The 27777-nt window shown below is 51.0% G+C and overlaps 1 protein-coding gene across 1 annotated transcript; it reads left to right on the top strand.

The window, feature by feature from the left end:
• Positions 1-535: 535 nt before the first annotated feature.
• Positions 536-27777, top strand: FHIP2A (FHF complex subunit HOOK interacting protein 2A). Its single transcript, XM_044300272.1, has 17 exons — positions 536-742; positions 2825-2903; positions 4335-4504; positions 4732-4836; positions 5684-5806; positions 7820-8071; positions 8152-8348; positions 10062-10176; positions 11046-11122; positions 11480-11672; positions 14374-14543; positions 14627-14767; positions 20353-20443; positions 24116-24259; positions 24550-24690; positions 25645-25748; positions 26832-27777. The coding sequence occupies exons 1-17, from the start codon at positions 698-700 to the stop codon at positions 26935-26937; spliced, it is 2253 nt and encodes a 750-aa protein (XP_044156207.1). The 5' UTR covers positions 536-697; the 3' UTR covers positions 26938-27777.

The raw sequence follows: 27777 nt of genomic DNA, 5'->3' as shown, positions 1-27777 counted from the left end.
GTAGTTCTGGGTGCGGCCGGCAGGGGCAGCAGTGTGTCAGTGCTGTGTAGTTCTGGGTGCGGCCGGCAGGGACAGCAGTGTGTCAGTGCTGTGTAGTTCTGGGTGCGGCCGGCAGGGGCAGCAGTGTGTCAGTGCTGTGTAGTTCTGGGTGCGGCCGGCAGGGGCAGCAGTGTGTCAGTGCTGTGTAGTTCTGGGCGCCGCCGGCAGGGGCAGCAGTGTGTCAGTGCTGTGTAGTTCTGTCAGCGGCCGGCAGGGGCAGCAGTGTGTCAGTGCTGTGTAGTTCTGGGTGCGGCCGGCAGGGGCAGCAGTGTGTCAGTGCTGTGTAGTTCTGTCAGCGGTCGGCAGGGGCAGCAGTGTGTCAGTGCTGTGTAGTTCTGTCAGCGGCCGGCAGGGGCAGCAGTGTGTCAGTGCTGTGTAGTTCTGGGTGCGGCCGGCAGGGGCAGCAGTGTGTCAGTGCTGTGTAGTTCTGTCAGCGGCCGGCAGGGGCAGCAGTGTGTCAGTGCTGTGTAGTTCTGTCAGCGGCCGGCAGGGGCAGCAGTGTGTCAGTGCTGTGTAGTCCCCGGCGCTGTCTCGGCTCCGCTGTGTTGTTGTGTGTCGCTGTGTGTGTTGTGTAGTCTGCACTCTGGAGCGGCGGCGGCAGAAGGTCTCGGATTTCTCCAGGTCCTCCCGGGAGAAGCTGCAGCAGCAGCGGGACAAGATGTTCTCGAAGTTCACGTCCATCCTGCAGCATGCCGTGGAGGTGGTGAGTGACCAGCAGGGGCTGCAACTCCAGCCCGGGGCCTCAGCCGCGGCCTCCGTGTAGCTAGGCCCAAGGCCGGGGACTCTCCTGTGGGAAGGCCCGGGGACCAGAGCAGGATTTCTGGGAGGGAGGAGACGCCCAGCGGGAGACGAGGAGGGATGATGTGGCCGGAACTGAGCCGGAGCCAATGGCAGCTGCTTCCGACTGACTGAGCGGGGCCGACAGTGCGACAATGTATAGAGGAGCCGCGGGTGCGACAATGTATAGAGGAGCCGCGGGTGCGACAATGTATAGAGGAGCCGCGGGTGCGACAATGTATAGAGGAGCCGCGGGTGCGACAATGTATAGAGGAGCCGCGGGTGCGACAGTGTATAGAGGAGCCGCGGGGGCGACAATGTATAGAGGAGCCGCGGGTGCGACAATGTATAGAGGAGCCGGCGGGGGCGACAATGTATAGAGGAGCCGCGGGGGCGACAATGTATAGAGGAGCCGCGGGTGCGACAATGTATAGAGGAGCCGGCGGGGGCGACAATGTATAGAGGGGCTGGCGGGGGCGACAATGTATAGAGGGGCTGGCGGGGGCGACAATGTATAGAGGAGCCGGGGGTGCGACAATGTATAGAGGAGCCGCGGGTGCGACAATGTACGGAGGACCTGCGGGGGCGACAATGTACGGAGGACCTGCGGGGGCGACAATGTACGGAGGAGCGGCGGGGGGCGACTATGTACGGAGGGGCCGGCGGGGGGCGACTATGTACGGAGGGGCCGGCGGGGGGCGACTATGTACGGAGGGGCCGGCGGGGGGCGACTATGTACGGAGGGGCCGGCGGGGGCGACTATGTACGGAGGGGCCGGCGGGGGGCGACTATGTACGGAGGGGCCGGCGGGGGGCGACTATGTACGGAGGGGCCGGCGGGGGGCGACTATGTACGGAGGGGCCGGCGGGGGGCGACTATGTACGGAGGGGCCGGCGGGGGCGACTATGTACGGAGGGGCCGGCGGGGGGCGACTATGTACGGAGGGGCCGGCGGGGGGCGACTATGTACGGAGGGGCCGGCGGGGGGCGACTATGTACGGAGGGGCCGGCGGGGGGCGACTATGTACGGAGGGGCCGGCGGGGGGCGACTATGTACGGAGGGGCCGGCGGGGGGCGACTATGTACGGAGGGGCCGGCGGGGGGCGACTATGTACGGAGGGGCCGGCGGGGGGCGACTATGTACGGAGGGGCCGGCGGGGGGCGACTATGTACGGAGGGGCCGGCGGGGGGCGACTATGTACGGAGGGGCCGGCGGGGGGCGACTATGTACGGAGGGGCCGGCGGGGGGCGACTATGTACGGAGGGGCCGGCGGGGGGCGACTATGTACGGAGGGGCCGGCGGGGGGCGACTATGTACGGAGGGGCCGGCGGGGGGCGACTATGTACGGAGGGGCCGGCGGGGGGCGACTATGTACGGAGGGGGCGGCGGGGGGCGACTATGTACGGAGGGGCCGGCGGGGGGCGACTATGTACGGAGGGGGCGGCGGGGGGCGACTATGTACGGAGGGGCCGGCGGGGGGCGACTATGTACGGAGGGGGCGACAATGTATATCGTACCGCGCAGTGTTAGGGCTCATGCACACGACTGTATGGATTTTGCGGTCCGTAAAACATGGATCCTCAAAAAATTATTCCGTATTTTGTGGAACGGAACTGCTGCCCCTAATAGAACAGTCCTATCCGTGTCTGTGATGCAAACAATAGGAAACGTTCTATTATTATGCGGAACGGACACGGAGTAACTTTTCTTTTTTTGCGGACCCATTGAAATGAATGGTTCTGGATACGGTCCGCAAAAAAAAATGGATCGGACGCGGAAAGAAAATCCGTTTGTGTGCAAGAGTCCTAACAATGTATACAAGACTGCATAATATATAAGACCCTCTCACACCGCGCACTGTGTGTAGCGCCGCCGCGCACTGTGTGTAGCGCCGCCGCGCACTGTGTGTAGCGCCGCCGCGCACTGTGTGTAACACCATTTCTAGGGCTCCTGGCGGCACTGATTTGCGGTTTTTGTCGTGTTCTCTGACCGCCTCCTCTTCCCGCAGCTCGCTCCTTCTCTGCCGTTACAAGAGGACTTTGTCTACCACTGGAAGGCCATCACCCATTATTACATCGAGACGTCCGGTAAGTGTCCGGCGGAGACGGCGCTCGTCCTCGTGGTCGTCTCTGCTGCGATTCGGTGAATAGCCGTGCTGCAGAATGATGGGGGTCATTGTCCTATGCGGGGACCTGGCAGGACACAACGTTCCCCCCCCTTGTGGTTCTTCTCGTGAATATATGGGCCCCATTATCTGTGTATCGCCCCGCAGCAGTCAGGCGGGTTGTCAGAAGGCAGCGGCTCCTTTGTGGTTGTCGCTGTTCAGCCCCCTCTCCTATTAGGAGCAGCGTTCACCCTCTTATAGGGGGGGGGGGTTTCCTGTCACATGACCTTTATTCAAGTGAATAGGACTGAGCTGCAGTACCACGTACAACCACTACACAATGTGTGGCGCTGTGTCTGCCGTACAGTGAAGAAGACACAGCACTCCACCGAGTGCCACAACCCCTTTAAACGCGGATCGGCATAAGTGCTCGGAAATCGGACAGGACGTTCCCCTTAGGGAACGGGCTCATTTCCCCCTTCCTGACAGAGCCATTTTTTGCAAATCTGACATGTGACACTTTATGTGGTAATAACTTTAAAACGCCTTGACTTATCCAGGCCGTTCTGAGTTTGTTTTTTCGTCACATATTGTCCTTCATGACACTGTTAAAATGGAGTAAAAAAAATTCAAAACTCAATATTTATTGCCCTGTTTCTGTAGTTTATAAAAACACCCCATATGTGGTCAAAAAACTGCTGTACGGGCACAGGGCAGGGCGCAGAAGGAAAGAAACGCCATGTGGTTTCTGGAAGGCAGATTTTGATGGCCTTTTTTTTTTTTTTGTCACTATGTAGGGTATAATTGCCCATGATGTTTATATTTTTTTTATATTTATGTATTTATTTTTTATTGTAAGGAAAAAGGGGGTGATTTAAATTTTATATATTTTTAAATGTTTAAATATATTTTTTTTTTACATGTTTTTGTAGCCAGTGTAGGAGGCTTCCACATTCACTATATATTTTTTATTATGATCATTATTCAGTATTTCCGCACTCCGTACAGGAGCGTGGTAATATGAGAATTGTTGATTTCTTGTTTTGGCCTGCCACCTGCTGGCCAACATGAGTATAGCTCTAATATGCTGGTTCTCTTCAGAGAGACCTAACGTATTAACGTGACTTGCCGGCATCCCCATTGGCCGTACGGGGATGCCGGTAATGCCGCTTCTGGGTTTTTCACTGTTTAGATGCAGTGATTACACTTGATCATGGCATCTAGAGGCTGTAATGACTGCAGTCGGCATAATTAGCTGCGGGCCTCTGCTGTTTACACATCGCTCCACATGTACCGTGCTGGTAGGGAAGGGGTTAATAATGGTCTTGTGGGTCTTGCCACTGGTTTAGTGTGTATGGCAGGTAGCGGAGGAACAGACCTTTATAACCTCTAATTCTGTCGCCCCCCACATCAGATGACAAGGCTCCAGTGACCGACACCAACATCCCGTCCCACCTGGAGCAGATGCTGGACATCCTGGTGCAGGAGGAAAGTGAGCGCGAGTCTGGAGAGACGGGGCCCTGCATGGAGTACCTACTGCACCATAAAGTCCTGGAGACCCTGTACACACTGGGCAAGGCCGACGTGAGTCCTCATGTGCCATTACCCTGATGGCGTGTTCCCCCAGCTGTATGGCTTATGGAAATAAATGCAAGTAAAGTACTACTTCCCCAGCATCTTCAGGCTCGTTCGGATGCTGGGTTATCAGTATTCCAGACCGTTGGCCTCTTGTGTCACCCGCATACACATAACGTGCTGTATCTTCCTGGCTGGTGATGTCGGCGCTCGTCAGTGTTGTGTCTTCTCCGCAGTGTCCTCCGGGCATGAAGCAGCAGGTCCTGGTCTTCTACACCAAGCTCTTAGGAAGGATCAAGCAGCCTCTGCTCCCCCACATCAACGTGCACCGCCCCGTCCTGGTGAGCAGAGCCGCCCCTCGCCCCGTCACCTGCCCCGTGTATAAGAAGCTCGTCCTCGGGGAATCTGAAGTCACCACATTTATTTATAAGGGTCCTAGAGTAGAGATCAGCAACCTCCTGCACTCCAGATGTGGTGAAACTACAACTCCTAGCATGCCACATTCACTTCTATGAGAGTTCTGGAAACAGCTAAGCAGGCGTGCATGCTGGGAGTCGTAGTTTCACCACAGCTGGAGGGTCTGAAGGTTGCTGGTCCCTGTCCCAGAGCCATATCAAAAGTGCTGAGACCCCCACTGATCCCTGGAAGCGATGACTGCCTCTTACTGCTGAGGACAGAATTGAGTCAGGCCCATAGACTTGCATAGAGCCTGTCTCGTGCAGCCAGGAGAGAGTGCGCTCTCACCTCGCCCAAGGGGTTCAGGGGGTCTCAACACTCGGACCCCACAGAACTAAACTTTTGATTGCCAACATTTCTTTGAAGACTTAGTGACCCTTTAAGAGACTTGTGCCTGCAGCTGTATCTGGCGCGTCTCCTCGCTGTCCGTAGCTGGTGTAGATTTGAGCTGTAATTCGCGCCTGTAAACCTGTTGGGTCACAGGTGGCCCCTCCCACTCCCGACAAGTCCCGCCCATGTCTGAATAGTGGCGAGAAGTGTAAAAAAAAACGTAAATTATAAAAGTGCGCTAAATCCTTAGTTAAATCTGCCTCTTTGTTTGAAATTCCTCACCTGACCTCTCTGCTTGCTGTCAAGGAATGGAATCAGAAGCCCCTGTGACCCCGAGCACTGAGCCATTCCTTGCTGAATCTCACGTGAAATTCCTCTTATCGTCTTTGGTTTTTGTGACAGAAACTCATCCGTCTGTGCGGAGAAGTCCTGGCCAATCCGACCGAGAACGAAGAGATCCAGTTCTTGTGCATCGTGTGCGCCAAACTGAGGCAGGACCCGTATCTCGTCAACTTCTTTCTAGAGGTAAGTTCTGGAGCTGCGGGGAGCCGGCGTCACAGCGCGCCCGTATTCTATAGGAGAGGACCTTCATGTTAACCCCTTAACTACTGTAGCCACTAAGGGGCTGTTATCTGCAGGCGTGCAGAATGGAGCCGGTGCTCGTCTGTCTAAAGCTGCCGACGCACCGATGTGGGGGGGGGGGGGGGGCGCGCGCGTCTAACCCTCCTCCAATAGATGATGTCGGGGGAGGCCAGGATCGGGCAAAATGGATATTTACTGGATCCTTTTCTTCTCCTGGGAAATAGGCTGCCGCCAGAAGGGTCTTCCTCCGCTCGTCCCACGCACTACACGTACACGTGTGTGAAGAGCTGGCAGGGAGTCGGGAGAGAGCGAATGTGTATGCGGCCCTCCAGCTGTTGCAAAACTACAACTCCCAGCATGCCTGGACAGCCTACAGCTATCAGCCTACAGCAAGGCATGATGGGAGTTGTAGTTTTACAACAGCTGGAGGGCCGCAGGTTGAGCATGCCTGCGCTATGTGGTTTACTGAGGGAAAGGGCCCCTACTGTAGGCGATGTGATTGGTGAGTACCAGCGGGTTTTCATCGCCCCGCAGGCCTGCCCTCGGCAGAAGGCTAAGAGGCCGCATCTGGAACCACACAAACTATTAGAAAAGACGACTGAGCCCACAAAAAACGAGCCTCGCAGACGGCAGAGGAAGAATAAAAAGTTCTGGCTCTTGGGGTGAAGCACAAACAAAAAAGTTTCCCAGTCTTTAAGAGGTTAACCCTTAGGATACTGGAGGTTTTTTGGGGTTTTCTTCCCTATCTAACTTTTTTTAGATTTCCGTTCACATGTCCATATGAGGGCTCAAGTTGTACTTTCCGGTGCCACCATTTATTATGACATACAATGTAGTGGGAAGCAGGAAAAAAATTCCAAATGGGGTGGAATTGGAAAAAAATATGAATTCCTCCACCGTTTTACGGGTTTTGTTTGCACGGCGTTCTCTTTGTTGCAAAACCGACCCCTGCCCTTCATTCTCTGGGTCAGTACGATTACAACAATACCCCATATGTATAGGTTTTGTATGTCTAAATAGTGTAAAAAGAAATTTAAAAATGTTTTTTTTTTTTTTTTTTTACATCACCATATTCTGACCCCTATTACTTTTTTATACCTATGTCTACGGAGCTGTGTGGGGGCTCATTTTTTGAGGGACAATCTGTCGTTTTTATTGATACCATTTTGGAGTGGGTGACTTTTTGATCACATTTTATTATGTTTTTTTTGTTGAGATAAGCAATGACATAATGGCATTTTGACCTTTTTTTCCGTTACACTATTCGCCATATTGGGAAAATATTTTAGTGCAGGTGTTTTCGGTTGCGGTGATACCCATAATGTAAATTTTTTGTTATTTATGAATTTTTATTATACAGAAAAAGGGGGCGAGTTAAACTTTTTTTTAACTTTTTTTTTTCTTTACTTTTTTGTAACGGTTTTGAAGCTTGTATTTGAGTGTATAAAATCGATAAAAATAAATAAAAATCGGAACGGTCATGGATTTTTAAAATCCAGTTATTGCTCATTACTTATGTTGGCCTGCCACCTGGTGGCCAAAATAAGAATTGCAGCTTCAATGCAAGGCTGAATGTATTGAAATGGATTATTGGCCGCAGAGTATGCCAATAAGCCCGGAAGCGCAAGATCTCACTTGATCACGGCATCTAAAGGCTTTAATTACCGCAATCGGCATTATTATTATTATAGCAAAAGGGTTAAAGTGTCTTACCGACTGTAAGCGTTGGCGGCGCACCCAGCCGTCCTGTCCTCAGAGTCTGAATTATGGGGATTTCATATTGGATTATGTTAATAGATCAAAAAATGCTGACATTCCTTAAAGGGGCGGTCCAGGACTAGACAAAGATGGCTGCTTTATTCCAAAAACGGCACCAGCCCTGTCGATGAGTTGTGCCTGTTAAGGTCGGCATGTCTGTACAGGAGAGATCTGATTCTGCTTCATTTATCTTCCCAGAGCAAAGTGAAGACGTCGGACAGCGCTGGACCTTCCAGGAACCTGGGGGCAGCCGCTGGGGGCAGCACAGAGGAGGTTGTGGCTAATGACACGGGGCAGGCTCAGCCTCCAGGGGCAGGTAGCAGCGCAGCACATGCGAGCTCTGCCCCCATAGACAAGCTGGAAGCCCGCGCTGCCCCCGGGCCGTCCACCAATCACATCCTGCAAGACTATAATCTGGTCAATTCCTTATTAAACCTGACAAAGAGCCCGGTGAGTAGGTCTGATATCTGCAGATATGGCCGTGCTGTGTGTGCCGGAATCCGGCATCTAATCTCTGTCATCTCTTCCAGGACGGGCGCATAGCTGTGAAAGCCTGCGAAGGGTTAATGTTACTGGGGAGTCTGCCGGAGCAGGCCGCGGCCAAGTGCCTTACGCAAAACACCGCGGTATGTGAGCTGCTGACCGACCGGCTGACCTCCCTGTACCGGGCTCTTCCACAGTCCATCGACCCCCTGGACATAGAAACTGTGGAGGGGATTAACTGGGGGTAAGAGGCTTCTGTACAGGGAATGTCCCACTCTGTTTTGGGGTCCTTGTTTCATTGGTGTCTGTATCAGTCCCTGGGATCCCGTCCTGACAGACTGAATACTTAAAGGGGTTGTTCAGTCAGTGGTACCTGTGAAGTAATCTGTACTTACCTGCTCCGTGCCTGCAGTGACGGGAGCCCCAGACCCACGGAGATCCTGCACAACCCATTTAAAGGGGCCTCGGTAACATTTGGATTTAAAGGGGTTTTCCGGGATTCGGATATTGATGACCTATCCTCAGGCTAGTCCAAAACGCTTCCAATGACGTCAGTGTCTCTAAATAAAGTGCAGGGTTTCGGCTGAGCAGGCACCATAGCCACCAGTTTTCCACTGTTTTTATCCCCCTCAGATGCATTGGGGGTCCGAAGGAGCTGTTTGGTTGCTGTGGCGGCCTCGGGCCCTCTAAAGGATCTGAAGCCGGCCTGTGACTGGGCTCCATAGGAACATCTCCCATAGACTGCGATGAATATTTATTGCAGACTGTGGGAGAAGCGATCAGATGATTGCACGTTCAAGTCACTTGGGACTTAAAAAAAAAAATCTATGTATAAAAGGAAATAAAAAAATAAATGACCCCTTTTCCCCATATTAAAAAAGATAATTGACATTGCTGCATCGCAAAATGCCGGAATTATCAAAATATAAACGTATTTATCCCGGAAGGTGAACGCTGTGTCTTGTCTGTTCGCCTTTTTTGTTCATTGCTTCTATTGTTTTTATTTATTTAAAACTATAAATCTATAAATTAGTGTTATCGCACCGGAAAAGCCGTAAAAACAAAGCCCAAAAAACTATGGCGACCTGCTTTTTGTTAGTTTTTTTATCCTGAGGATAGATCAATGTAACACCCCTTTAATTACACTGCAGCTTTTGGAATCAGTGGCGCGTCCATGTAATCCGCCAGTGTGCTCGTATGTCAGAGAACGCTGTTCTTCGCTGCTGGTCTCTTCTCTTTTACATCTCCATGTCCTAATATTGCGTCTTAAAGGCAATGTGTCACCCGGTTTGGGGCTACATCCCATTATACACTTGGATTCTGTGGTCCCGAACCTGCCTGTAGCTCACCCACCCATCCCTGCAGACTCGCTTGCACTGTGCTGATGAAGCTGCAGTGTGCAGTGCATGCGCAGTGAAGCAAGGTGTAACATCCCCCGCGTCACCGCCGCAGTGCTCATGCACTCAGTGCCGCTGGAGAGGAGTCCCGGACTCTTCTTCCAGTAAGTTTGAATTCCTTTCTTTTTGCAGAGGCCGACGGGTTTGCTCTGGGCAGGTGTGGACGGCTTGCTGCTGCTTGACAGGTTCCCTATAATAGTGGCTGTCCATACTGCACCATATTGCTACATCTACTTTCAGGGGGTGTGACGGCAGTGTAGCAGTTGTTCGGCAGTGTAGCAGTTGTTCGGCAGTGAAGCAGTTGTTCGGCAGTGTAGCAGTTGTTCGGCAGTGTAGCAGTGGTCCGGCAGTGTAGCAGTGGTCCGGCAGTGTAGCAGTGGTCCGGCAGTGTAGCAGTGGTCCGGCAGTGTAGCAGTGGTCCGGCAGTGTAGCAGTGGTCCGGCAGTGTAGCAGTGGTCCGGCAGTGTAGCAGTGGTCCGGCAGTGTAGCAGTGGTCGGCAGTGTAGCAGTGGTCGGCAGTGCAGTAATGGACTAAACTTGCCCCACTTTTGTCTCCGCAGGCTGGATGCATACAATGTTAAGGAGGACGCCTCAGCCTTCCCTGGAAAAAGAGCTCTGATCTCCTTCCTGTCCTGGTTTGATTACTGTGACCAGCTCATTAAGGAGGCGCACAGGGTGAGTGATTTCAGGGGTCGCCGTCGGTCACACATTGGTGGTTCAGGTCATTATACAGGTGACGTCCGGGGCGTGAATACTTTCTGTAGACCCTGTATGCTCCTCTTCTCGCCCGATGCTCCCCCACCGTCTCCTGGAGTTGTCTCTGGCTCTATATAGTGTTACAGTTGGAGGATGGGGAGGCGCAGTATTAGGCCGTGTTTGAGGGGTTGTCTGTGAGCTGCCCCCGTCAGTCTATATTTTCCTGGGGTGATGATGTGCCGTACATCCACTTGTCCACTGAAGCAGTCATTGGCCTTGATGGTGATGCCTGTGTGCGCGCCGCGTGACCACAGGGGCTGCAACTGCTCCAGGAATATACAAAAAGGTTGGAGGGGACGGCTGGAGCGGCGGGGGGATTGGAAGGGGTTGTCTGGTCTGGGGCATTTATGGCATAGCCAGCGCGTCTGTCAGCGCACTGGGCAACTATCGGAAGTGTTATTGAAGTGGATGGTGAGAGCCACGCACGGCCCCCCGTCCGCTCCCAGCCAGGATTAATGGGGGCCGGGGCCCGAGGTGGGACCCGCATCTATCCGACATTTATGGCTATAAGGCTCCTAGATGAGACAACCCTTTACCAGGTGGGTATGGCTGCTTTTTTGTATTTTATAACTGTTTCTGCAGCAGAAGTAATTTCTTCAGTTCTGGGACGACCCCTTTAAAGTGATTCACTTGAAACCCCTCCATCTTGTATTGCCATGCAGATCTATCTGTTCATTGTGCAGGAATTCACCGTGAATTCCTGACGCGTGGCGCTGACCGATGAAGCGCTGTATGTCCATCTGAGTGTAATAAGACATGGTTACTATGACATGTTACTTTTTCTAAAGATGGTGGCCACTACGATGGCGCGGTCGGTGCGGGAGAGGTTCCTGGTCAATGTGTTGGAGCCGCAGCTCATGCAGACGTAAGTATCCTTAGTATCTGTAGTTAAAGGGGCGGCGTCCGCGTTATTCAGTAGTAGCTTCAGCTTTAATGCTGCGCTGACACTCGGTGTCGCCAGATCCAGAGGAAGGATAATCGTTATCACAAGGCCTTTCTGTGTGAATTAGGATGAATTATTGTCCGATCCTCATTGTACCTCTGCTCAGTCTCAGTGAATGGAAACTTCTTGTATCCAGCGGCCCTAACCCTGCTCTCACAGCTGATGGTTTGCTACACTGTATCCAGTCTAGGCGATCCTCAGTGAGCTAAACACAGTAGCAGTACAGATTGGATATAATGTATCAGTTCAGGTAAATTGTTGTCATTTTCACTTCCTCAGGTCGGAGATCGGGATCCTGACGGCCACCTCCCTTCTTCATAGAATTGTGCGCCAGGTCACGTCTGAGGCTTTGCTCGAGGAGATTGTCTTTTTCCTTCTGGGAGAGCAACGAGAGCCGGAGACCCTGAGCACCATTCAGAGCGTCCCGTTACGCCATCGCCTCATAGAACATTGCAACCACATATCAGACGAGGTGAGGGCGCCCCCTGTTCTTTGCTTGATAGTTCCATATCCCTCTAAAGGGGCCAGCAACCTCCGGCACCCCACCTGTGGTGAAACTACAACTCCCAGCATTCTTGGCTGTTCTCAGAAAACCTTTAGAAGTGAACGGAGGATGCCAGGAGCTATAGTTTCACAACATCTGAGGGGGCGTAGGTGGCGGACCCCTGTCCTAAAGGTAGTTGATTTTTAAAGTGGAAAAACACTTTAAAATCTGAAACGGAACTCTGCTTAGGATCTGAGGTACTTGTCGGAACCGAAGACGAGTTTGGTTTCAAGTTTTAAAGTGGTTTTCCACTTTAAAAATCGGTGAATAACTTACTTCGGCTCATTGGAGCACCTTTGTCAGCCCCATTTTAATGGACGAATAAAATACTGGAAACTTAGTGGCGAGTGCTACATGTTTCTTCTGGACTTCTATTGCTGTGCACCACCAAACGACTTTATATACAGCCCCTTTACTGAAAACACTACAATGAGGTAGTAATATGTGTTACTACATGATTAGTAATATGTGTTAGATTACTAAGTATAGAAAAAGAAAAAACATTTCTCTATGTGGTAAATCTATAGCTTTGGTGGTAAGTGGTCAGTTTTTTTATGTAGAAATCCCAGGTTTTAATCTTGGACAGACTTAGATTTTTAATTTTTTCCTTTGGATATTTTTTCCTTTCGCATTTGACCCATAATAAAAGGCTATAGTCTTATCATGTTGAGAATAATGTTTTTTATGCTTAGAAAGCTAATACATATTGCTGTTTTTTTATAATCCTACTAGGGTTGTTTCAATACCCAAATTTTGATTCTGTTTCAATACCATAAAAAAGTGTTGTGATACTCGATACCACGCGAAAAAAAAAATTCGCAGTGTGGACAAGGTGACTAATAAAAAACACTGCATAAGAGATTTTTTTATATTTTGGACTTTTTGAACATGGGGATATGTAATTATTTATTTATTGTTTATATATTTTATATGTAAAATTGGGGAAGGGGGTGATTTATACTATTTTGGTGTATTATTATTATTATTTTTTTTTTATTTTTTTATTTATTTTATTTATTTTTTACAGTTTATTAACTATTTCCCCCCCTTAGGGGCCAGAATCTGGGATCTTTTAATCCCTGGTCCTATTCACCCTAATAGATCTCTATCAGGGTGAATAGGAGCTCACACTCTCCCTGCATAGTGCACACAGCAGCAGGGAGCTGACCATGGACAGCTTCAGTAGCGTCCTGGCTGCCATGGTAACCGATCGGAGCCCTGGGATTACACTGCTGGGGCTCCGATCACAATGAGAGGAGGTGAGGGGACTCTGTGGCCACTGCCACCAACGGTTTTAATACTGGGAGGGGAGGGGGGGCGCACTGCGCCACCAATGTTTTTAATACTGGGGACGAGGGAGTAAGGGGAGGGCGCACCAATGATAATTAACATTTAATATACTAATACAGCCGACGGCAGAAACACATTGCCGGCACCCGACCTCTGACAGGGCGCTGCGGTCAACGACAGTTAACCCCTTAGGTGCGGCACCTGAGGGGTTAATTGCCGCTGATCGCAGCACCCTGTCAGAGGCAGGGTGTCGGCAATGTGTTTCTGCCGCTTGTATTTGTAATGTATTAAACGTTAGTTATCATTGGTGGCGCAGTGGCCACAGCCCCTCCCCTCCTCCACCCCTCTGCGCTCTCATTGGTGGCAGCGGCACAGGGGGGAGGGAGAGACTGCTTCCTTCTCCCCGTGCTGCTGAGGGAACATGGTGCGCGCTGAGAGCAGCGTGATCCATATTCTCTGATACTGGGCTGCGCTACGCACTGCCTAGTATCGATTAAAAGGCAAATCCCAGTATCGTGTCGATACAGGGACAAAAGTATCGACTGGGTATCGAAAGTTCGATACCCGAAAGAACCCTAAATCCTACATTGTCCCTGTGAATAAACCAGTAATATGTAGGTTTCTAAGCATAAAAACACTACTGGGTTAAATGAGGGAGGGAAAAAATAACAGAATCTCTACATGCAATGCTGACCACTTATTACCAAGCTATAGCATTACCACATAGAGAATGATGGTTTTTCTATACTTAGAAAGCTAACAAATATTACTGGTTTCTTTATAATCCTATATTGTGCCTGTGAATAAAGCAGTAATATGTATATTAACTTTCTAAACAGAGAAATTAACTCTTCTCAATGTGGTAATGCTATAGTACATAGTGTGTCTGGTATGTACGTGCTCTGCCCTCAGCATGCTGATATCTAGCCCCATCAAGGAGAGGGGATGTTACACAGCAGTGCTCTAAGGATTCAGCCCGCCCCCCTGGTGCTCCAACTGCTCATTTGCATATGAAAAAAACCACACATATCTCTGCAGCTGTTTAGCATACAGACGAAAGAAAAGTAAGATTTTAATCAGCATGCTGAGCCCTAGCAGGCAGTATGCCTGGTTTATTAGGGTTGATCATGCTGACAGAGCCTCTTTGAGATTTGTTGTGGATTTCTGGGATATCGCAGCAGAACCCCCCCCCCTTCTCCCGCCGCCATGTTTGAATCCACAGTTAACGTGGATGAGGTTTGTAAAATGTGTTTTCTTCTGTATGGCTCCGGGGCAACAAACGTCAGCCAGTCCTGAGTCTTCCTGTGCATCGCTCCTTGTAATCATCTCTCTCCCACAGATCAGTATTATGACGCTGCGGCTGTTCGAGCATCTACTACAGAAACCCAACGAGCACATCCTATATAACCTGATCCTGCGAAACCTCGAGGAGAGGAACTACACCGAGTACAAGCCCCCGTGTCCGGAGGACAAGGACGTGGTGGAGAACGGGCAGATCCCAGGAGCCGTGTACGTCTCCAGTCTGCGGGACCCTCACTCTCATTATTCTCACATTTTCTCAGTAACCTGATTAATGTTCTCTCTTTCTGCAGAGATCTTGAAGAAGATCCGATATTTACAGACATCTCTCCGGACAACACTTTATCTAAGGAGTGGTTGAGCGCGTCGCCTCCCATTACGCCCGATCATCAGAGAACTGATGGTAAAACCGAAGTGCACAAAATCGTCAACAGGTGAGTGCAGGCAGCTTGCGCCCCTACGTAAAATATCAGCTGCTGGGTTCACTCCGGCGCCATGCGAGCCCTCCATCAGATCTCTGCTGGTCCTCATCATGAATCAGTGTCACCCATTGCAAAATATATATAAAAAAAATAGTTCAGTGTCCTCCAGCCTTACAGAAAATGCAGACATTAAAGCTGCGAGCCCTCAGACTGGCGGGACTCATGTTGGTGATCGTACTTACCTGATCGCCAGCGCTGGGTCGCAGCTCGTTCGCCCCCCAGCCTCTGCTGCTTGTCTCTGGTCCCAATATATGTAACCTCTTTTTGTTTGATGCCGCTGCAGCCGATCAATGGCCACTGCTCCCCTTTTCATATATCAAGTGGAGCCGATCGCGGCTGCAGGGGCGTCAAACCGGAAGCTTATGTAAGGACTTGCTTTATCTGTCTTGGTTATCTGCGTATTTTATCTGATCTTGGGGGGGCGATATTTGGGTCTTTGGAACCGATTACCAGTTTTCCATAAAGTTATGGACTCAAGTGGTAGATACGGTCGTCTCAGGGACCGTGGTGCATATTATAAAAGAAATTAAAAGATCGACCATTAACTTCCCTTGTGGGACTAGTAAACGGTTGAAAAAAGTTAAATAACGTTTTATTAAATAAACCAAAATCTCATGTTAATTTTTTTTTTTATCTACTGAAAAAAAGCTTTTCAATTGAATGCAAAAATTAAATCCACTCCACATATTTGAGATTCCTGTGTCCATAATGACCCCACTACAGTTATCATGTAAAGATGCCAGAATTACTCCCCACAGAATAAAAATGGAATAACAATAAATCGAAAAGGGTTATGTACCCCCAAATAATACCAAAAACATTAAAAAAAATTTAAAGGTTTTTATTATGCAAAAAAAGTGACATGTAAAAAAATGAAAAGGATTTATTTGCCATCACTGTAATCGTATCAATTCAGAGAATAAAGTTATGTAATTTATGGCAAAAAATGAACGCCGCAAAATGTGAGTGGCGGTATTACTGTTCAGAAGAGAAAAGCTTGTGGCGCTCTCTTGTAGGTAACGCTACTGGAAGTCAAGTCCCCACCCGTTGTATCAAGAAGAATATAAACTCCAGTTTATGCGATATGATAGGTTTCATTTAATCAGAAATGCGGTAAATCCTATACGTGTGACGCGTTATTATAACCACTGGCAGATTACTACGCCCGCCATCTGAGCAGTCCCTATAGCGGTACCAGTCTGATGAAGGCCGGATTGTGGCCAAAACGTCACACGTATATGATTTACCGCATTTCTGATTAAATGAAACCTATCATATCGCATAAACTGGAGTTTATATTCTTCTTGGTATTGCTGTTCATTAAGGTTTAATAAAATCAGTACGTTATGTTTTTAAAGGCACCATCTTGGGGTACACATTTCTGAACGTATTGTCTGCAGCATCTCCCCCCCCCCCCCCCCTGTAGTGTATAACATGTCTGCAGCATCCCCCCCTGTAGTGTATAACATGTCTGCAGCATCCCCCCCCCCCCCGTAGTGTATAACATGTCTGCAGCATCTCCCCCCCCCCCTGTAGTGTATAACATGTCTGCAGCATCCCCCCCCCCGTAGTGTATAACATGTCTGCAGCATCCCCCCCCCCCCCCCGTAGTGTATAACATGTCTGCAGCATTCCCCCCCCCCCTGTAGTGTATAACATGTCTGCAGCATCCCCCCCCCCGTAGTGTATAACATGTCTGCAGCATTCCCCCCCCCCCTGTAGTGTATAACATGTCTGCAGCATCTCTCCCCCCCCCCCCCCCCGTAGTGTATAACATGTCTGCAGCATCTCTCCCCCCCCCCCCCCGTAGTGTATAACATGTCTGCGGCATCTCCCCCCCCCTGTAGTGTATAACATGTCTGCGGCATCTCCCCCCCCCCCCCCTGTAGTGTATAACATGTCTGCAGCATCTCCCCCCCCCCCCTGTAGTGTATAACATGTCTGCAGCATCTCTTCCCCCCCCCTGTAGTGTATAACATGTCTGCAGCATCTCTTCCCCCCCCCCCCCCTGTAGTGTATAACATGTCTGCAGCATCTCCCCCCCCCTGTAGTGTATAACATGTCTGCAGCATCTCTTCCCCCCCCCCCCCCCCCCCCGTAGTGTATAACATGTCTGCAGCATCTCTTCCCCCCCCCCCTGTAGTGTATAACATGTCTGCAGCATCTCCCCCCCCCCTGTAGTGTATAACATGTCTGCAGCATCTCTCCCCCCCCCCCCTGTAGTGTATAACATGTCTGCAGCATCTCCCCCCCCCCCCCCCCGTAGTGTATAACATGTCTGCAGCATCTCCCCCCCCCCCCCCCCCGTAGTGTATAACATGTCTGCAGCATCTCTCCCCCCCCCCCTCCTGTAGTGTATAACATGTCTGCAGCATCTCCCCCCCCCCCCCTGTAGTGTATAACATGTCTGCAGCATCTCCCCCCCCCCCCCTGTAGTGTATAACATGTCTGCAGCATCTCTTCCCCCCCCCCTGTAGTGTATAACATGTCTGCAGCATCTCTTCCCCCCCCTTCCCCCCCCTGTAGTGTATAACATGTCTGCAGCATCTCCCCCCCCCCTGTAGTGTATAACATGTCTGCAGCATCCCCCCCCCCGTAGTGTATAACATGTCTGCAGCATTCCCCCCCCCCTGTAGTGTATAACATGTCTGCAGCATCTCTCCCCCCCCCGTAGTGTATAACATGTCTGCAGCATCTCTCCCCCCCCCTCCTGTAGTGTATAACATGTCTGCGGCATCCCCCCCCCCCCTGTAGTGTATAACATGTCTGCAGCATCTCCCCCCCCCTGTAGTGTATAACATGTCTGCAGCATCTCTTCCCCCCCCCCCCCCTGTAGTGTATAACATGTCTGCAGCATCTCTTCCCCCCCCCCCTGTAGTGTATAACATGTCTGCAGCATCTCTTCCCCCCCCCTGTAGTGTATAACATGTCTGCAGCATCTCTCCCCCCCCCCCCCCGTAGTGTATAACATGTCTGCAGCATCCCCCCCCTGTAGTGTATAACATGTCTGCAGCATCTCTTCCCCCCCCCCCCTGTAGTGTATAACATGTCTGCAGCATCTCTTCCCCCCCCCCCTGTAGTGTATAACATGTCTGCAGCATCTCCCCCCCCCCTGTAGTGTATAACATGTCTGCAGCATCCCCCCCCCCCCTGTAGTGTATAACATGTCTGCAGCATTCCCCCCCCCTGTAGTGTATAACATGTCTGCAGCATCTCTCCCCCCCCCTCCTGTAGTGTATAACATGTCTGCAGCATCTCTCCCCCCCCCCGTAGTGTATAACATGTCTGCAGCATCTCTCCCCCCCCCTCCTGTAGTGTATAACATGTCTGCGGCATCCCCCCCCCCCCCCTGTAGTGTATAACATGTCTTCAGCATCTCCCCCCCCCCTGTAGTGTATAACATGTCTGCAGCATCTCTTCCCCCCCCCCCCCCTGTAGTGTATAACATGTCTGCAGCATCTCTTCCCCCCCCCCCCCCGTAGTGTATAACATGTCTGCAGCATCTCTTCCCCCCCCCCCTGTAGTGTATAACATGTCTGCAGCATCTCTCCCCCCCCCCCCTGTAGTGTATAACATGTCTGCAGCATCTCTTCCCCCCCCCCCCCGTAGTGTATAACATGTCTGCAGCATCCCCCCCCTGTAGTGTATAACATGTCTGCAGCATCTCTTCCCCCCCCCCCCTGTAGTGTATAACATGTCTGCAGCATCTCTTCCCCCCCCCCCCCTGTAGTGTATAACATGTCTGCAGCATCTCCCCCCCCCCTGTAGTGTATAACATGTCTGCAGCATCCCCCCCCCCCTGTAGTGTATAACATGTCTGCAGCATTCCCCCCCCCCTGTAGTGTATAACATGTCTGCAGCATCTCTCCCCCCCCCGTAGTGTATAACATGTCTGCAGCATCTCTCCCCCCCCCTCCTGTAGTGTATAACATGTCTGCGGCATCCCCCCCCCCCCTGTAGTGTATAACATGTCTTCAGCATCTCCCCCCCCCCGTAGTGTATAACATGTCTGCAGCATCTCTTCCCCCCCCCCCCCCCTGTAGTGTATAACATGTCTGCAGCATCTCTCCCCCCCCCCCCCCTGTAGTGTATAACATGTCTGCAGCATCTCTTCCCCCCCCCCCCGTAGTGTATAACATGTCTGCAGCATCCCCCCCCTGTAGTGTATAACATGTCTGCAGCATCTCTTCCCCCCCCCCCCTGTAGTGTATAACATGTCTGCAGCATCTCTTCCCCCCCCCCCCCCTGTAGTGTATAACATGTCTGCAGCATCTCCCCCCCCCCCTGTAGTGTATAACATGTCTGCAGCATCCCCCCCCCCTGTAGTGTATAACATGTCTGCAGCATTCCCCCCCCCCCTGTAGTGTATAACATGTCTGCAGCATCTCTCCCCCCCCCGTAGTGTATAACATGTCTGCAGCATCTCTCCCCCCCCCCTCCTGTAGTGTATAACATGTCTGCGGCATCCCCCCCCCCCCTGTAGTGTATAACATGTCTTCAGCATCTCCCCCCCCCCTGTAGTGTATAACATGTCTGCAGCATCTCTTCCCCCCCCCCCCCCTGTAGTGTATAACATGTCTGCAGCATCTCTTCCCCCCCCCCCCCGTAGTGTATAACATGTCTGCAGCATCTCTTCCCCCCCCCCCCCCTGTAGTGTATAACATGTCTGCAGCATCTCTCCCCCCCCCCCCCCTGTAGTGTATAACATGTCTGCAGCATCTCTTCCCCCCCCCCTGTAGTGTATAACATGTCTGCAGCATCTCTCCCCCCCCCCCCCCCCGTAGTGTATAACATGTCTGCAGCATCTCTCCCCCCCCCCCGTAGTGTATAACATGTCTGCAGCATCTCTCCCCCCCCCCCTGTAGTGTATAACATGTCTGCAGCATCTCCCCCCCCCCCGTAGTGTATAACATGTCTGCAGCATCTCCCCCCCCCCCGTAGTGTATAACATGTCTGCAGCATCTCTCCCCCCCCCCCCCTCCTGTAGTGTATAACATGTCTGCAGCATCCCCCCCCCCCTGTAGTGTATAACATGTCTGCAGCATCTCCCCCCCCCCTGTAGTGTATAACATGTCTGCAGCATCTCTTCCCCCCCCCCTGTAGTGTATAACATGTCTGCAGCATCTCCCCCCCCCCCCTGTAGTGTATAACATGTCTGCAGCATCTCCCCCCCCCTGTAGTGTATAACATGTCTGCAGCATCCCCCCCCCTGTAGTGTATCACATGTCTGCAGAATCTCCCCCCCCCCCCGTAGTGTATCACATGTCTGCAGCATCCCCCCCCCTGTAGTGTATAACATGTCTGCAGCATCTCTCCCCCCCCCCCCCCCCTGTAGTGTATAACATGTCTGCAGCATCCCCCCCCCTGTAGTGTATAACATGTCTGCAGCATCTCTCCCCCCCCCCCCCCCCCCTGTAGTGTATAACATGTCTGCAGCATCCCCCCCCCCCCCCCCCCCAGCCGCCTGGCTCCAGGGTAAAGGCCTGGTCACAATGTCCGTCACTGAAGCCGCTGCAATGTTTTCTGCTTATTTGCAGCTTTCTCTGTCTGGTTCCTGATGAAGCAAAATCTTCATATCAAGTGGAAGGCACCGGCTATGACACCTACCTCAGAGACGCCCATCGACAGGTAGGTGGGGGCTTTCCAGGATTTTACAATTGATGGACTCTGCTCAGGATAGGCTATCGGTGTCTGATCGGCGGGGGGCTAACACCCCGATCACCGGTTTTGGGGTATCTCCAGCTCCATCTATTGTGCCGATAATGCGTCCAGCGCGCTATTACAGACCATAAGCGCTCTGCTGTCAGCGCGCCATGTTCCCTCAGCAGCACAGGGGAGAAGAAGTCGCTGTCTCCCCCTCCCCCTGTGCCGCGCGGCCAGTGAGGAGGGGGGGCGGGCGCACTGCGCCACCAATGGTAATTAACGTCTAATACAAATACAGGAGGCGGTGCCCAGCCCACATGACAGAAAGCTGCCATCAGCAGCAGTTAACCCCTCAGGTGCCGCACCTGAGGGGTTAACTGCTGCCACTGATCGCAGCTCCCTATCAGAGGCAGGGTGCCGGCTGTGTGATTCTGCCACCGACACACCCGCCTCCTGTATTAAACGTTAATTATCATTGGGGGCGCAGTGCTACAGGGTCCCCTCCTCCTCATTGGTGGCAGTGGCAGCTTCTGTTTGGAGCCTCAGCAGTGTATTCCTGGGGCTCTGATCGGTTACCATGGCAGCCAGGATGCTACTGAAGCCCTGGCTGCCATGGTAATCTCCCTGCTGCTGTGTGCACAGGACAGCAGGGAGAGTGTGACGTCCTGGTCACCACAATAGAGATCTATTACCCTAAGTTCACACCTGAGAGTTTTACAGCGCGTTCCTACACGCTGTAAAACGCTCAACAAGGAGAAACCAATGATTCCCTATGGGAATGGTTCTCATCTGGGCGTTTTACAGCGCGTACGATCGTGCTGTAAAACGCTGTACGCTCAAACAAGTTCTTGAGCTTTTTTGAGGCGTTTTGTCGCGCGTTCCCGTACATAGACTTTCGGGAACGCGCGACAATGTGTGTTCGCCTGTCTCTGTATGTGCGATTGTACCGGCGTTTACAGAGCGCTCGTTTCAGAACGCTCAGGTCTGAACCCCCTGTTAGAGTGAATAGGACAAGGGATGAAAAGATCCCAGGTTCTAGCCCCTAAGGGGGAAAATAGTTATAAAAAAAAAAAAAACACCACCAAAATATTAAGTATAAATCACCCCCTTTCCCAATTTTACATATAAACAATAAATAAATAAACGTATCACATATCGCCACTTCCGAAAAGTCCAAACTATTAAAATATTTTTTTTAAAAACGCTGTAACAGATTTTTATTTTATTTTTTTCAAAAATGAAAATGCACAGAATGCACTATCCTGGTGATAGGCTGGACCCCCGCCAGTCATATACACTCACCTAAAGAATTATTAGGAACACCTGTTCTATTTCTCATTAATGCGATTATCTAGTCAACCAATCACATGGCAGTTGCTTCGATGCATGTCGGGTTGTGGTCCTGGTCAAGACAATCTCCTGAACTCCAAACTGAATGTCAGAATGGGAGAGAAAGGTGATTTAGGCAATTTTGAGCGTGGCATGGTTGTTGGTGCCAGACGGGCCGGTCTGAGTATTTCACAATCTGCTCAGTTACTGGGATTTTCACGCACAACCATTTCTAGGGTTTACAAAGAATGGTGTGAAAAGGGAAAAACATCCAGTATGCGGCCGTCCTGTGGGCGAGAATGCCTTGTTGATGCTAGAGGTCAGAGGAGAATGGGCCGACTGATTCAAGCTGATAGAAGAGCAACTGAAATAACCACTCGTTACACCCGAGGTCTGCAGCAAAGCATTTGTGAAGCCACAACACGCACAACCTTGAGGCGGATGGGCTACAACAGCAGAAGACCCCACCGGGCACCACTCATCTCCACTACAAATAGGAAAAAGAGGCTACAATTTGCACGAGCTCCACCAAAACTGGACTGTTGAAGACTGGAAAAATGTTGCCTGGTCTGATGAGTCTCGATTTCTGTTGAGACATTCAAATGGTAGAGTCCGAATTTGGCGTAAACAGAATGAGAACATGTATCCATCATGCCTTGTTACCACTGTGCAGGCTGGTGGTGGTGGTGTAATGGTGTGGGGGGTGTTTTCTGGGCACACTTTAGGCCCCTTAGTGCCAATTGGCCATCGTTTAAATGCCACGGGCGACCTGAGCATTGTTTCTGACCATGTCCATCCCTTCATGACCACCATGTACCCATCCTCTGATGGCTACTTCCAGCAGGATAATGCACCATGTCACAAAGCTCCAATCATTTCAGATTGGTTTCTTGAACATGACAATGAGGTCACTGCACTAAAATGGCCCCACAGTCACCAGATCTCAACCCAATAGAGCATCTTTGGGATGTGGTGGAACGGGAGCTTCGTGCCCTGGATGTGCAGCCCTCAAATTTCCATCAACTGCAAGATGCTATCCTATCAATATGGGGCCAACATTTCTAAAGAATGCTATCAGCACCTTGTGGAATCAATGCCACGTAGAATTAAGGCGGCTCTGAAGGCAAAAGGGGGTCCAACACTGTATTAGTATGGCGGTCCTAATAATTCTTTAGGTGAGTGTATATCGATGACCTATCCTGGTGATAGGCTGGACGCCCACCAGTCATATATATCGATGACCTATCCTGGTGATAGGCTGGACGCCTGCCAGCCATATATATCGTTGACCTATCCTGGTGATAGGCTGGACGCCCACCAGTCATATATATCGATGACCTATCCTGGTGATAGGCTGGACGCCTGCCAGCCATATATATCGTTGACCTATCCTGGTGATAGGCTGGACGCCTGCCAGCCATATATATCGATGACCTATCCTGGTGATAGGCTGGACGCCTGCCAGCCATATATATCGATGACCTATCCTGGTGATAGGCTGGACGCCTGCCAGCCATATATATCGATGACCTATCCTGGTGAAAGTCCATCAATAGTAATATTGTTATGGGGCCCGGCTCATGTGAAGAAAGCTAACTCTAATGAAAAGCTCTGCTTCTTTCTGCCACTGCACTCAACTCTTATGTAAGATTCCTGCTTGCTGTCAGTAACTGGGAAATGTAAAATTTAGATTTGCTTGCTTTTATTATTTTTCCATGTAGATTAGTTAAAGTGAATAGCAGTGAGATGTCTTCGCCCCCTGGGCCTCCCCCAATGCTGGAGCGCCCTCCCTTATAGGGAACGCCTCGCCGAACACCTGTCCTGTAAATTTGTAAATGCACAGGCCACCGCTGTGATGTGCCGTGGCAGGGATGATGAAGGGACCCCCTGACCATACATTGTACCCTAAATACCCCAACAGGGACCCCGTGTCGATCACTGAGGACAGAGGAATGGTTACAGTGCGGCGGCCGCCCCACCACCTGCCGGGAGGATCAGCAGATTATTAGTAATAATTAGGCTGCAGTGTAGGGTCAGGGGGTCTCTTCATCCTCCCGCCCTTTGCTTATTTATTATCCCTCCGTGGTCCTGTCTGCACCTCTCTGATTTTATTATTTTTGGTTGTTTTTGGTTCCCCTACCTTTTACTATATCCCTTCAGTAAAAGTCATGTTTTCGCTCTGTGATAGTGATGTTCCCATTCATTGACGGCAAGCAGTCATCTTGATTTTATCTAAGGATTGTGGGTGTTTGGTCCGGTCCTTTCATGCCGATATCTGCTGCTGCGGGGACCATGTGACGATTTCACTGCTTCTTGTTGTTCTCCTAGTTCCGGGATTACTGTGCAATCTGCCTGCGCTGGGACTGGCCCGGCACCGCCAAGCCCATAGAGAAGTGCAATCTAGAAGCGCCGTTCTTCGAGGGGCATTTCCTGAAAGTTCTCTTTGACAGGATGGGTCGGATACTGGATCAGGTACTGTCTTCTCAATGGCTGACCTCCGATCGGCTCCAGAAGGGTCAGTTACTGCACATGTTCCTGACGACGGAGGGGGTCAGCGAGCCGCACTATAGGGGCATTACCACTGGGCAGGCCTAATGTGGGGGTCATCTGCTAAGGGCATCACCTGCTATGGGCACAGACTTGGAGGTTGTTACTAGAGACATAGGGGGCGGGTTTGTGACCATGATAAGGGGCGGGATTTGTGGTTAGGGCGGGGCTTATAGCTGATGACTTCATTAAACTGACGCCGCTTCTCCCCGCAGCCGTATGATGTGAACCTGCAGGTGACGTCTGTGCTCTCCAAGCTCTCTCTCTTCCCTCATCCTCACGTACATGAATTCCTCTTGGACCCCTACGTCAACCTGGCCCCTGGGTGCCGCTCCCTCTTCTCGGTCATCGTCAGGGTGAGTTCTTTCTCGGACACAGCGGGACAGAGATTTAGAGAGAAAACTTGAGACCCCAGACCCTGATATGAGGACGCGCCCCGGTATACGTCCCCGAGGGTCATCCAGGGAATACACATTCCTGCACAGCCGCTATAGATAAACCAGTATCTGTCCTGTGCCGTATACACGAATCATAAAGAACCTGCGGGGGGTGTACGCGCTAATCCCAGCGTCGGGCTGTATACCAGCACCAGTTTCTATAGGGGAATAGAAGTCCTGTACGTGGGGGCTACCATTTTCTACAATCAAGATTCGCCCATAAGCTTGAGAACAATAGAATTGTATCCCCGTCGCCCGTCCCCCCATGCAGAACGCGGGTGTCTTGTCTTCTACGTGCGGTGATGCAGTTTTGGTGCATTGTCACCAGCGCATGTGAATACGCCCTAACTCCTATTGCTTTCAGTGGCGATCCCCATCCGTACAGAGCAGAGGGAAGCTCTCGATTATTACCAGGGTTTTTGGGAGCCCCAGAACAGTGACTTGTCCTGAACATCAGTCAGCACGTCTTCCCTCATCCCTTCCCTGCAGCCGGATAGTGTTCTTAACCCATGGACGCAGTAAAAGCGTACAGTCCTGAGTAGGTGTAAGTTCTCGTGTTGTCCTCGCCTGAGACCCTTCTGGGAAAGCTGGATGACAACCCTCCATTTTCGTCACAGCTTTCTTAGATTCCTGCATGTCACATCCTTTGCACAGTGTACAGCGCCTGCTCTGATCGCCGTTCAGGGGGTCCACCTGTGTAATGTTACTGGTTGTGACCCAGCTTTCCCAGTAACTGATAGTTTTAGCTATGCTCTAGAGAGACGCATTAATCAGGGGGAGATCTCCGTTATAGAGAGGATGCAGACTTCATAGTGAATGTTCTAGGAGGATGAGGAGCGTAGTCCTCACAGTCTTGGTGTCTTTCCCGTCCAGGTGGTTGGAGATCTCATGGTGAGAATTCAGCGGATCCCAGACTTCACCCCTAAACTCCTGCTGGTGAGGAAGAGGTTACTGGGGCTGGAGCCCGATGGTCCAATGTAAGTGCGTGCCGCCATATCGGTCCCCTACCTCCTCGTGAACTTGATGCCTCCCTCACTCTTGTATCATGTGGCAGATCTGACGTTCAGAAAACAGTGGCTGACAACCCCTGTGAGAGTTGTAGTTTTGAGCATATTAGTTGTCACCCCTATTTTCTAGCCTCCTGAACAGCAGCATGTCGCCTACCTGCCCCAAATGTAGGCACATCTGCCATTCATAATGATCCGAAAGCTGAGGAATAGTCGTGGCGGCCATATTGTATTTCACTCAGCTTTCCCAGATTCCAGAATGGTAAAGCGGTCTAGTTCCATGACACGCGGCCAGGTCGTTATCTCTTAACAGGTAACACTGGGGGTATTTAAAGGGCTATTCCCAATCTTGTAATGATCGCTGGGATATCACATCACTCTAAGTGATGGCTGACCTCCGGCACTCCAGCTGTGGCGAAACTACGACTCCCAACATGTACACTTCCTTGGCTGTTCTCAGAACTCCATAGAAATGAATGGAGCATGCTGGGAGTGGTAGTTTCACCACAGCTGGAGTGCCGGAGGTCAGCCATCGCTGCTCTATGATGAGTAGGGGCCACTCGGGGGGATTGGGTCACATTGCTGCACCCCCTTCATTCCCAGGATTGGTAGGGTCCAAGAGGTTGGACTCTCCCCGATCATAAAGTGATGGTACATCCTGGCAGCACGCCATCACTTTATACTATAGGCATAGCCCTATAATGGCGGGCGACCAGTGTGGCCACCATTACCACTGTCACTCAGCTCTCTGGCTGCGTGCGCACCAGTACATCCTGGCAGTACGCCATCACTCTATACTATAGGCATAGCCCTTTAATGGCGGGCGACCAGTGTGGCCACCATTACCACTGTCACTCAGCTCTCTGGCTGCGTACGCACCAGTACATCCTGGCAGCACGCCATCACTTTATACTATAGGCATAGCCCTTTAATGGCGGGCGACCAGTGTGGCCACCATTACCACTGTCACTCAGCTCTCTGGCTGCGTACGCACCAGTACACCCTGACTCTGGGGGTGTCTACGTCTATCCTCAGTCTGTCGTCTCTCCACAGTGTTGACCACATGACGCTGTTAGAGGGGGTCATCGTGCTCGAAGAATTCTGCAAAGAACTGGCTGCCATTGCCTTTGTCAAGTACCACAGCTCCACCACGCCTTGACGCCGTCGCCAGGGACTGTCCCCTCCGCACCTACGAGACCAAATTTTACGTATTTAATTCGTTTTTATGTTTGAGCAAAGACTTTATTTTGGAAAGAAGGGAAATCGGACGAAGACATTAGAGGCGTCTTCTCCGGGCTGAAGCTGCACGCACAAGAGACGTCGCACGTGGATTTACTCGCCGTTACCTTATGTGTTTTACAGAACTTTTTAGTCGTTTGGGGTTTTCCCGCTGGATGTTTGAGTTTCGCATGCATGATGATTTTTTTTTTTTAAGACTCAAAATTGCTATGAATTGGAAGCCACTGATGTCATCAGATGTTCTAGTGGGCGGGCGAAGTCTGTTTACATAAAAAGGCATCAAGTATTTTACCCCGAACACTTCAGATGACGGCGTCCGCAGCAGCACGGAGCAGTCGTCTCGGTTACGTCCTGTCCGCACCGTATGGAGAACACTGCACGGATTCTCGGCTTTAATACCGGACGCAAGAAAAAGCTAAATTAAAACTTTTCCACTTTTGTATTTAAGAGCGAAACCTGGAATCGCTGTCGATTTTACGGAATATTGAACCTGACAGATCATGTCCGGTCCTGGTGTGACACCTGACAGCGGACTGCTCGTGGCGCCGGCGATCACTGCTTCATGTGCTGCTAGATCCGCCCTGTTCTTATTTTAATTTCTTTTTAAGATGTTTTTGGAGTAAATGTTAATGTTGGAGACGAGAAGCTTGTAAGAAAATAATATATTCCTCGACCGGATGTCAATTATCGGCATATATGCTTTCTGTATATATGTAATGTATAAATTGTATTATACATGCATATAAAGTCCTTACCAGGA

Source organism: Bufo gargarizans, chromosome 6 (assembly GCF_014858855.1).
Source record: "Bufo gargarizans isolate SCDJY-AF-19 chromosome 6, ASM1485885v1, whole genome shotgun sequence".
NCBI classification, from domain to species: domain Eukaryota; kingdom Metazoa; phylum Chordata; class Amphibia; order Anura; family Bufonidae; genus Bufo; species Bufo gargarizans.
The sequence above is the reverse complement of the archived record's forward strand: the minus strand, read 5'-3'. Positions and strand labels throughout refer to the sequence as shown.